The sequence below is a fragment of the Microtus oregoni genome, unplaced genomic scaffold (assembly GCF_018167655.1).
Source record: "Microtus oregoni isolate MIOR12 unplaced genomic scaffold, Mior012 000029F_ref0000214, whole genome shotgun sequence".
Classification (NCBI taxonomy): Eukaryota; Metazoa; Chordata; class Mammalia; order Rodentia; family Cricetidae; genus Microtus; species Microtus oregoni.
Window position 1 is genome coordinate 21,641,574 of NW_024543088.1, and position 12,421 is coordinate 21,653,994.

Here is a 12,421-nt window from a genome sequence, read left to right on the forward strand (position 1 = left end):
GTACATATTCTTTAATATCTGCCTTGCATTTATTTATGCCGATACATTATTCAATGACAAAGGGTTGAAGAAGAAATCAAGAATGCTTTTTGGTAAGTTTTTTGAAAATTCTCATATTAGGTTTCACCTCTGATACAGTAAATCAGATCAAACTGAGTTAAAAAAAAGACCAGGGTAATAAGCCAATCCCTCTTGGATGACTTTTCTGTCCCACCCCCAGAGGTTAGGCAGTAATAGGGGGGAGATTTACATACCTATAGTGGGAGGTTATATCTGAAACCTGTTTATGCTTTCCTATGAAGGCAAACTGGTCTGTATATGGAAGCAGGTCAGGACTCTCTCTCATGAAGGTATAGGAATGGATGGCATTGGTATCTTTACAATTCTCCTTCCAAATATTGCACAGGAAGAATGGAGAGAAATTCAGGTAAGACTTAATCAGATGTTCTCCATCTAAATAGTTTTCAAATCTATATAAAGAATGTTCCCCTTTCTGCAAATGATAATTTCATAGAGATACTACTAATTAAAATGTATAAGTTTCAAATGGAGTTACATATATATGCCTTTATTTTTATTGGCATTGACCTAGGTGCCCTGTCCCTGTACCTCTTCCACTTGGGAGTTACATTAGCCTGTTAACAAAGGGCATCTTACTTTCTTTATTAAATTGTTTTACAACAACAAAAGGGGCCCAAATTCCTATTAAGAAAGGGTCCCCAATCCCTATTGAGAAAGGGTACTGATATGTGGAAACCTTTGGTAACTCTCTAGGAATGTCCTATGTGATGCTCTGGAAGAGCAAAGGTAACATTGTAAAAACCTCCCAGCCTGCAGCAGGTGTGACATGAATGCAGTCATTTGTTTTTAAATTCTCAGCCTCCTTACTCTTTCCCAGGCAGGAGCCTATTTTACATACTTACTGTACTCTTAACTCATTTAATAAAGGTATATGATTTGTAACCTTCCCCTATGAACTATTTCAGAAAAACAAGTAATACAGCATACCTAAATAAAGATATAACCAAAGTAATTGACTAACCACTTAAAGTAGTTCTAGGCTTTATAAAACTATGCTTCAGAATGAAGAGAGGATTTGTGACTATGCTGCTACTGTATATTTACACAATACGATAGATTCATTGATATAGCAAGTCTGTGTTCAAACTACTTTTCAGTAGTATTATTTTGTGAGAGTTGCATAATTTTAAAGTATTTTCGGTGGCTGGAGAGAAGGTTCAGTGGTTAAGAGCACAGAGTGATCTTACAGTAGATTCAAGTTCATCACTTGCACTTAAGTAGGGTGACTTATCACTGCCTTTAATTTCAGTTCTTGGAAATCCAGCAGATGGTCTCTCTCTCTCTGTCTCTGTCTCTCTGTCTCTCTCTGTCTCTCTGTCTCTCTCTCTCTGTCTCTCTCTCTCTCTCTCTCTCTCTCTCTCTCTCTCTCTGTGTCCCTCTCTCTGTCTCTCTCTCTCTTCAGCAGATGGCCTTTCTCTCTCTCTGTTTCCTCTGTCTCTGTCTCTGTGTGTGTGTTTATGCGTGTGTCTGTGTGTTTTTCCTCATGCACACATAATTTACAACAAAAATAAATTAAAAAGCAAAAAGAGTATCTAATTTTTTTCAGGAATCTTTAATTAGGGAATGGAAACTTATACTGAAGATATTGGAAGTAAATATCCAAAGTCCAGCAGAGGGCACTGTGTTCTTCTCAGAAACTGACAAGACCTGAAGTTAACTACTAACTGGAATTTCATCTCCTTCGCCAAGTTCACACCCAGAATTAGAGGTTACAGCACAGCATGTGTTTCCTCAGGGCTGTCCCACCCTACTGAGTAGTAGAATCATGTTCTGGGATGAAGAGATGTAATTTATTGGTGATGGTGATAGTAAAAGACTCATACTGCAGCAAGTCACCATTTTCCCAGTACCCAGAAAACCCATCTTTCCTCCTTCTCTGTCAAGTTTTCTGGAGATTAAAAAAGGCTGCCTTTGGAATAACCTCTCTCATCCCTTGCCTCATTCTTAAACCTAACAGCTATTTCTTTCAGATCTCCTCCCCAAGCTGTGGTGAAGCTAAAGAATGCGTGTCTCTAGCAGTTACTGTTTGTCTCTTTCCACACTGGTTCCAGGAGTAGCCTGGCCAAGCCTCTAGGTTCTGATTCATCTAACAATTAACAGGTATTCACACTCTCCTGTCACTTTTTACCTTAAACATAATCTTGTTCTGGTGTTTTAGGGGTTACAAGACTGAAGACATTGTTGAAGGCTACTGCATGCTATGCTACAGTGGTGCTCAGCACAGTGAGACACAGATGGAGAACCACACAAATGCACATTTACATGAACCTGAGGATAAGCCCTGTCCTGTAATAGAGGAGTTCCATGACCAGAAACTGTTGCCTGTTTGGTCCAGTGGGGTCACACAAAGATGAGAATACCACCAAGTCTAATAATCCAGAAGCAAACTTTATTCCAGAAACCAGATCCCAGGAAAAACAGAAGCAAACTTAAAAATAAAAAATACCACAGGGCACAGAAGCTAGCTGAGACCATAGCCAGCGATGGTGTTTGTTAGACTGTGGCCAAAGGCTAATTTCTGAACCCACCTTTTATAGTTAAGGCACCAAGCATTAGGTCTGAACAAAGGAAGTCTTACATTCTTGCCCTGACACCTGGGTCAGTCACAGTCAACATAGACCCGAAGGAAGGGAGTGGGATCTAACATCCATGGGTAACTAGGCAGCTATCATGAAATATGTTTCAGAGTAGATTACAGTGAAAGTCACTAATTGCAAGAAAACAGGTGTTTTTAGCAATTAGTCAGAAAAGGGACTGCTAGTCATATCAGAGGGTTGAAAAATCAGAATAATTGATTCCTAGGCTGGGAACTTTGAAGATAGCAGAAAGCCTTTCATACTATCTCAAGGTAAAACAGACTGCTATACTTTATAACCTCCTTTATCAGAGCTCATTGATTAAACTAGGTGTTTGCACCGCTGTAGTTCTTTCTCCTGGTACCTCCAGGCAGTGTATACTGAAGCCCCATGCCTCCCCTTTGATGGTGCCAGTTTTCCATAACAGAGACAGTGCCTAACCCAGAGGTCACATATCTCTGTCTCCTAAAGGTTAACTGAGTTCATATCTGTTGTTCATCAAGGATGGCCAGGATACTACTCTGAGTTTGCCGAGAGAAGCTCAGGCCTTGTGAATAGAACAGTCATTTGTAAAATGAAATGACCTAGGCTGATGGAGGCTTCTTAAGCATCTGAGAAAATAACTCACTGTGGATGATTGACCCTTGATCTACTGAGAAATCTGCTGACAGTCTGTTCTCATTTCCCTAGACTTATAACATTATATTTCTTTATTTCTACATTCTTATTTTTGGAATCTACATTTTTATTTTCTTATTATTGGACTCTTCATTGCCCTTCTAATTTTACCTCTCCACAGAGAAGAAGGTGAAGGGAAGCATCTTCCTTCATTTGTGTCCTAGTTAGAGTATAAACGTGGAGATATTCATCAACTGTTGCCATAGAGAGTAAAAGCATAAACCAGAAGTAAAGTATTTTATTCCTTCCAAATGTATTTACTTGTAAGACTAGAGTCAACAAGGCTCCAGAGAGAAATATTCTCTGTGATGTTTTTTCTACAAGTAGATCAAAGTGGAATAACAGTTCATTCACATTTTATAACTATTGGTATATTATTTTTCATTAGAAGAAAATGAAATTCAGTCTATAGATTTTAAAAGCTATGAAATTATATCTATTATAATTTAAATATACTAATATATAAAAATGTAATATAATAATTGTTATATTGATATATATCACATAATAATTAATACATTATTATGTGATATATGATTACTATATTCTATTATAATAACTATATATGTATATATATGAAATAGTTTCTTCTCTGCCTTTAGGTTAACAGATTTGCCCTAGGGGAAATATGGTAATGTGACAAATCTGAGTACCACGGTGTATAATCTTATTATAAAATTCTAAATACTATTGCAGATGTGTTTAGTCAGATGAGCTCAAGCTGAAGCACAGTGAGTCCCCTAGACCTTTATAGGGTGCCTCTGTGCACACAGAAAAGTAGCATTGGATTGACATGAAGACTAATGTGCACATAGGGTTTGTAGTTCCTGACCAATGTTCGCCTAAGATTGTTCAGAAACAACAGGAACAAGAAGGGAAGAAAGAGATGCAGTAGGGTGCTTAGCTCAGTGTGTGATTTTGCATGTCTATCCTTGAGAAATCAGTATGAGACAAGACAAGTCACTTAAATTATCCCTGTGTTTGTAAGTTGGTATGTTGTTATTGCCATCTCAAGGAACTAACAAACTGGGTAACAATTTGTAAAGTATTTCTGAATTTGTGCACATTTCTTTAATCTTGATTCACTTTTTATTTCTAAGAATAGGCACATTGGCTCATATTTTTTTTCTTTATGAGTGCAACTAATCTCCAGTGTTCAACAATTTTCAGTCTTAAATCATAAACATATTTCTCCTCTTTCAATATTTTAGTACTGTAAGCAAGGACACAGTAGTGCAGCTTCTAGAAGATGCCATTTTTACAGTGGCATCCACCTGTGAATGTGTGATCACACAAGTGTTACCTGTTATTAGAAACTAAATTTTGAACACTTGGTGAACTATATGACACTGAAGGACCTGCCTGTTATTTTTAGTGGGAAGTTGTCAGGGTCTGGTGCCAGCCTAGACCCTAAATTATATTTCAGGACCGGAAGGTAGGCATGGGATTAAAGACACAACTCCCATGGCTTTATCGGGAGGGAGATTCTTAGTGATTCCTCATGAAATCCTGAGTTTACATCCTGAAAATTCCTCGCGTTTATACTCCAAACAGCCTTTATACCAATATGTAAACTGAGGGTATACTCATTAGCATTCTGTTTCCCAGGTAGCCAGGTAAATTACTTTAATCACCTTCACATCTTTCTATGCCCTCTCTGTCATGTCTTCCTATCTTCCTGCTCTGTGTGCCAGCTCTGTCAAGTAGGCTGAATTAGCATCTCTATCCCAGGCATCCTCCAAACCACAAAGAAGGAGCAGAACAACATTAGCATATCCTGACCCTGCCAACAGCCTGTCTGTAAATGCTAGGTGATCACCTCCTGTGCTGCAGGTGCAAACTATGGCCAGAGATTCTGGTGGCCATATCATGTAGAAATATGGGCCTACAGAAAATCTTAAGAAAGTTAATTCTGTCACATAAAGCAAAGACTGGGAATCAGGAAGTTCTTTTGTTCCATGTGTTGGTAGGAAACATTAAGTAAAAGAATAAGGAAATGTTCATATCCCAAACCACACAGTTTCTAGCCTGTGTTATTTCAGTACTTATTGATACTCAAGGGGCACGTGGATCCTGTATTTATGGGGGTCCAGCATCCTTCACTTGTGAAGTCCTCTTTCCCAAGAAATTCACATCAATATTTGAATGTTAATAATACCAAAGAAGTCCCTAATATAAAATCAAAACCACAGGGGGGCAGAAAAGAGCAACAAAATAGTCATGAAAGAATCAAAAGATTTTAAAATATTTATTTATTGATTTATCTACATATTTATTTAATGATTTAATGACTGTGTGTAAAATCCATAGCATAAGTATGACAGTTAGAGAACAACTTGTGTAAATTGTCTCTTTTCTTTCCACAAGGATTGTTTCAGGCATCAACTCCCATTGGGAAGTTTGACAAGTGCTCTCACATACTGAGCCATATTGCTTTTAGAATGTTCTGAGTAGGATACAATGTATAGTTTCATGCATGCATTCAAGCAGGGACAACAGATTCTTAGCTTCTTTCTTTTCCTCCCTCCTTCCCTCTCTCTTTCCTTTATATTTCTCTCTTTTTTCTATTCCTTCATTCTTATGTCTTTCTACTGCGTTTGTCAATTAATATTTTGTCTTCAATACTTTACTTTTTTAAAAACATTTTTCATACAATGGTTTGATTATATCCTTTCTATTACCCCAACTCCTCCCAGACCCTCCCAGCTCTCTACTTTCCCACCTTCATGTACTCTCTCTTACAAAAAAAAAAAAACAAAAAACAAAACAAAACAAAACAAAACAGAAAACCCACCAAAAACAGAGCAACAACAACAGAAAACGAAAAACAAAATAGACAAAGTAAAATTGGAAAAATCAACTGGACAAAATATAACAAAAAAGTGTGTGTTTGTTTACTGTTGACTAACTACCCCTGGTTATGGGTCCCTGCCCTGGAGTGTGTTTGATATTTCAGTGACACACCACTGGAGATAACTGATTTTATTTCTTCCAAGTGTTCTATTACAAATAAATTCATGACTGAGGTTGTGCCTATTTGTCCACTTCCATTTCTCAGTGCTGGCTCTTTTTTTCTGGTTTGAGTCTGTGCTGGTTTTGTGTGCTTGCTTTCACAGTCTCTGTGAGTTCACACGTGAGTCAGTTCTATTGTGTCTGGATGATGCTGTTTCATTGGAGTCCTCCATCATTTCTGGCTGTTAAGCTCTTTCCACCCACCTCCTCTTCTTCATATTCTCTGAGCCTGGTAGATAGGTATTTGATGAAGACCACCAAGGTTTCTTTAAACAGTTTCTTTAACCATGTATAAGTTAAAACACTCCTGAGTAAACATACATGGTCCTAACATTCATCTCACTTCTCCCTATTCTCCCCTGTGACTTCTATCATGATACATTGATTCTTGCCTCCAATTTAGAGGTGTTCCCTTTGTAAATATCTATCCCTCTAAAGATCTGTCCGTCAAATATAATATTTTTATATCACATAAGTCCTAGGTAGGTTTTGTTTCCATAAGTGTTTTTGGAAACCATCATATAGTCGTTCTTCATTAATACACTGTAATCCTTAATGAGAAATACAAGCCCAGTGTGTTCTTTCTCCAACTTTTTTTCTTTATAATTCTGTTTTGTGTTGCCATATAATTTTCAATTTTTTACTTATAATGCATTAATAGAGTCATACAGTATAATATTTATCATCCTAAATAGTAATATTCATCATTGTATGTCCATGGGTCCATCTGCTAAAGAACCATGTAGAAAGAATGAGCCTGTCAACTTGAGCATTCTGAGAAGGGACTCATGGAGTAAATTTCTCTGTCCTCTTCACAAGTAGGAAAAGCCCCTGAATAAAGAGGTTCTTATAAACTAAAGTCTACAACTTTGCTTCTCAAATTTCCTAATGCTCTGACTTCTAAATATAGTTCCTCATTTTGTGGTAGTCCCCAACAATAGAATTACTCATTGCTATTTCTTAGCTGTAATTTTCCTACTGTTATTTATCATAATACAGTATCTGAGCAACAGGGTATCTTATATGTGATTCATGTCCTGTGGAGGTCATAACCTACAAGTTAGGAACACTTGTTTATATTGTATTTCCACTGAGGAGAAGCAAACAAATGAGATTATATAAAAGTCAGCATCAGAGGAGGCAACTCACTCTGTCCTTGATCAAAAAGAGCTTAGTAGACAAAGCCATTGGGTATTATGGTGGTCACAGACATGACAGATGACCTAAGCCTGCTCAGTGGGTGTCCATAGGTTCCACTGAGGGACCGGGAGACTCTGACCTGAGAATATAAACATCTATCTCTTTGTGGCTGTTCATGATTCAATAGACCCAGAAGGTGGGGCTACAGTGTTCTCTTGGGCAGCCTAAGAAAGGAAGTGACACCCAGACGTTTGATGGCACAAACAACTAAGAAGTAATTTTGTTGATCAAGATAAATTTGCATATTTGCATAAAGGGCCCTTTCAGTTTTCTGAGAAATGTTGAAGTATAAGAGAGACCCACACTATGTCTGTCTCAGCAGAGCTCAGTGGTGTCTGCACCATGGCCTGGATTCCTCTCCTCTTCTTCCTCCTTCATTGTACAGGTTAGGAGAATCATCTGCACCCTGACACCAGTTCAGGGAAACAAACCGATAGAAAAATATTTTCTCTCCTCTCACCCCAAGAGATAATGTGTTTCTCTATTTTCAGGGTCTTTCTGCCAATCTGTGCTGACTCAGTCACCCACAGCCTCAGCCTCCCTGGGAGCATCAGTCAAACTCACCTGTACCTTGAGTAGTGAGTACAGCACCTACACAATTGAATGGTACCAGCAGCAGGCAGACAAGGCTCCTAAGTATGTCATGGGGCTTGGAAGTGATGGAAGTTTTAACAAGGGCGATGGGATCTCTGATCGCTACTCTGGCTCCAGCTCTGGGGCTCATCGTTACTTAAGCATCTCCAACATTCAGCCTGAAGATGAAGCTGACTATTTCTGTGGAGTAAGTTATGGCACTGGTGAACAGTTTTGGTGAACACAGTGACCCAGATAAATGAGGAAGCAGAACAGGAACAATTATCTTTTCTTGCTACCAAATCTAGCCTATGGTTTTGAAAAGGATCATATGAAGTTCTTAGCTATCATCTTCCTTGGATATTTTTCTTTTATTACTCAAGGGGATAGACCATAAGTCTAGGAATTTATCCTGTCCTCCTTGGGAAAGAGGGAAAAGACAGAGATTGTATAACGTGTACTGCTATGTAAAAGTGATGACTATGTAAAATCAAATCTCATGTGTATAGAGCTAAGGAAGTAAGAATATTTTCCTATGAACTTGTATCAGGGGGTTGAAGGCTATTTCTGTTACTCACCAAAGTTCACAATAATGTCTATTCTTTGTAAGATGCCTTCTTGTGTCATGCACTAAGTGTTTTTTTTTAACTCCAGTAAATTGTCAAGTATATTGTAATAATATTTATGAGTGCAGGGCCCTGAATACTCATGATAATAGAGACAGTCAATTGCTTACCATTTTCCTTGAATGCACATGAACTTCTCCATGTTGCTCCTGACACCCCTTCTTTACTTAGTAAAACTTCCCAGGGATTTTGAAGGAAGAATAATATAACTACCATATGGCTTAGTCTCTGCCAAACTTCTTACTTGTGACATATATCAGCATTGAGGTCTTTGTTTGTCCACAGTGAGACCATCTTTAAAATATTGAAATCACAAGACTCAAATTATGAAAGACAAAACAAAAACAATAAATAAACAAACAAACAAAACCCCACAAAATTCTTATAAAGGGATCTTATTCTGAGAATATTAGGACATCATTCTTTTGTATAGTCTTGCAGTGATAAGACCAGAAAAATTACAGTTGTTTTCCTGTAGAAGCCTCTGAAACCCCACTTGTAGAGCATATTCCCATATCAATGACTATGGCCTGTTAGCATGTTTTGTTAGATCACAAAACTGAAACAACTAGGTCCTGTTGGCATTTATAAGGTTCTGATCGATTTACCCATTGACCAGAGCTGGGCTAACATTTTATCTCATGGAATAAATTGACCAGACAGCAGGTGATTACTTCCCCATAATTTGTGACACTATTGCAGCAGTGTATGATGTGAGCAGTGTAGTTGTATTAGTTGTTTGTTGATTTTTGTGTCCTGATACTTTGCTGAAAGTGTTTAGTGCATTGGCAAATAGGGTTATTCTGAATAAATCTTTCTGTTTGTGTCTACTTGATCTCTTTCAGTTGTCTTACTCCTTCAGATAAGTCTTCAAGTTTTATTTTAAGCAGGCATGGATAGAGTGGAATTCTTGTGTTTTCCCTTATTTTAGTGAAAATTCTTTGAGTTTCTCACCATTTGTGTTGATGTTGGTTGTGAAATGGCTGTTCATGAACTTTTAATATCAAGGTATGTCCCTTGTATTCTTAATGTCTCCAAGACTTTTGCCATGAATGGATGTTGAATAGCATCAAAGGCCATTTCATCATCTAAAAGAATGATCATGTGATTTTGTCCTTAATTCTATTTATGTGGAGTGGGATGGTTGAAATGGAGGAAGGATGGATATGGGAGCAAGGAAGAAGATATCTTAATTAAGGGAGCCATTTTAAGGTTGGCAAAAGGCTTGGCTCTAGAGGGGTTCCCAGGTACCCACAGGGATATCCCTAGGTAGGACCCTGGGCAGTGTAGGAGATGGTGCCTGACCTGGCCTTGTCCTGTAGTCATACTGATGACTATCTTGAATATCACCATAGAAACTTTGTCCACAAACAGATGGAGATAGAGACAGAGACCCACAATGGAGCACTGGACTGAGTTCCCAAGGTCCAGTTGAAGAGCAGAAAAAAGGGAGACTATCACCAAGGAAGTCAGGACCACTAGGGGTTAGTCCACCCCCTGAGACAGTGTGCCTGATCTAATGGGAGCTCACCAAAGCCAGCTGGACTGGGACTGAAGGAGCATGGGATCAAAATTGTCCCTCTGGATGTGGCTGACAATTGTTGCAGACTAAGAAGCCAATGATAATGGCACTGGGATTTGATTCTACTGCATATACTGGCTTTTTGGGATTCTAGTCTATTTGGGTGCATACCTTCCTAAGCCTGGATGGAGCGGGGAGGACCTTGGACTTCCCACAGGGCAGGTACCCTGCCATCTCTTAGAACTGGAGGCAGAGGGGTGAGGGTGAGTGGGGGAGAAGGACGGAAATGGGAAAAGGGGAGGAAGTGGAAAATTGAATTATAGTATTTATAAAGCAATAAAAAATAAAGAAAAAAGAAAATAAAGAAAAAAATATGTAAAAAATATCTCTATGTTAATTTTAAAAGGAAAATTGAGATTTAATCAATTACAAGGAATAGACCCAGCAGATATTATAAACCTTTTAAAAACTGATGAAAATAACAAACTATGGGAAGTAATGAACACTTACAAAGAGCTTTTAGTAATTTTTTGGGAAAGACTGACATCAACTATCCTAAAAGTGAGATAGAGAACTAACTGGACCCTTCCTCACATTGCACGGGACACACCAATAACTGGAGGCCCTCCCTACCTTCTATACTGATGCAAATAAATCTGGAAAGGTAGGTTACAAGTCAGGAAATTAAAGTGAAGTGGAACAAAGCCCTTATGATTCTGTCTAAAAGTCAGAAATATATACTATTCTCATGGTACTATGAATTCTTAAAGAACCTCTTTACAATATGCTGAAAGAGTTGTTTTGCATGTTGAAACTGTTGAATTTATACAAGATGATACAGAATTGACTTCATTATTTATAAGATACAAGATATAATCAGGAATAGTCATCATCCCATATACTTAACACACTCTGATCCTATACATGTCTGCCATGTCCTCTAGCACAGGGTAATGCAGAAATTGATCAATTTTTGATTGGAAATATGTTATAAGCCTCAGAATTTCATAAAAAGTCATCATGTCAATAGCAAATGTTTAAAAATGTCCTATTCTGGGGCTGGAGAGATGACTCAGAGGTTAAGAGCACTGACTGCTCTTCCAGAGGTCCTGAGTTCAATTCCTAGGAACCACATGGTGGCTCACAGTCATCTATAGTGAGATCTGGTGCCCTCTTCTGGCATGCAAGCATACATGGAAGGAATGTTGTATACATAATAAATAAATAAATCTTTAAAAATGCCGTTTTCCATAACACAACAATAAGCCAAGGAGATTATAAGGTAAGGCTATGTTCTACTTGTTCATCATGCAGCCAAACACCACCTACTTGCAGGAATTAACCCAAGGGAATGAAATCTGGCAGATAGATGTGTTCCTTTTTGTAGAATTTGGAAAACTAAAATATTTACATGACTCCATTGATATCTATTCAGGTTTTCAATGGGCAACTGCCTTGAGTTTGGAAAAGGCTGATTTGAAAATCACACATTTGCTAGAAGTTGTAGGCATACCCGCCCAATTAAAGCAGACATTGCATCAGCATATGCCTATAAGAAAATGGAACAGCTTTCTGCTTATTATAATATAAAGCATGTTACAAGTATACCACAAATCCTACAGAATAGGGAGTTAGAGAAAGTTCAAATCACACTCTAAAGGATGTATTAAAGGAACAGAAAGGGATGATAAATACCCACTGAAATAGATTGCATAATGCTTTATTTTACTTTATTTTGAAAAATTTGAAAATTATTTCATGTTCATTGGTATTTTATCTGCAAGTATTTGATCCCCTGCAACTGGTGTTACAGACGGTTGTAAGCTGCCATGTGGGTGCTGGAAATAAAACCCAGGTACTCTGGAAGCTGAAAAACACCACTTAAGGATTGGCTTTGGACTATAAAACTAATAAATGCTTTTCATTTGAACAAATATCACTTGTTAAAAGAGAATCTCCCCAAATTTAGGGATGGGGAGAGTCTTGTTTCTGTCTTTTCATGAGAATAAAGGTATCTAGCTAAGGAATCTGAAGACTACTGGATGAATGAGACATCTGAAGAAAAAAACCAAATAATCCAAAAAAAAAAAGTCTCAAGAAAAGAGTAATTGGCCTATTGGTATAACACATTTCAAACAGGATGAAATTTCATA

General features: G+C 37.8%; 1 protein-coding gene and 1 gene segment (V, D, J or C); both read left to right on the forward strand.

Annotated features, from left to right (window-relative positions):
- Positions 1 to 12,421, forward strand: part of LOC121464736 — a 994,671-nt gene that overhangs the window by 662,252 nt on the left and 319,998 nt on the right.
- The window catches only part of LOC121464737 (immunoglobulin lambda-1 light chain-like), an 840,936-nt gene that overhangs the window by 511,986 nt on the left and 316,529 nt on the right, over positions 1 to 12,421 (forward strand). The window contains exons 1-2 of one of the 6 annotated variants that reach the window (XM_041677782.1): positions 7,890 to 7,932; positions 8,039 to 8,357. The exons of the other annotated variants lie outside the window; for them this stretch is intronic. Coding sequence (XP_041533716.1) covers positions 7,890 to 7,932; positions 8,039 to 8,357 — 362 coding nt within the window. Of the gene's footprint in view, positions 1 to 7,889; positions 7,933 to 8,038; positions 8,358 to 12,421 lie in introns of those variants that run through there. 6 annotated transcript variants of the gene reach the window in all.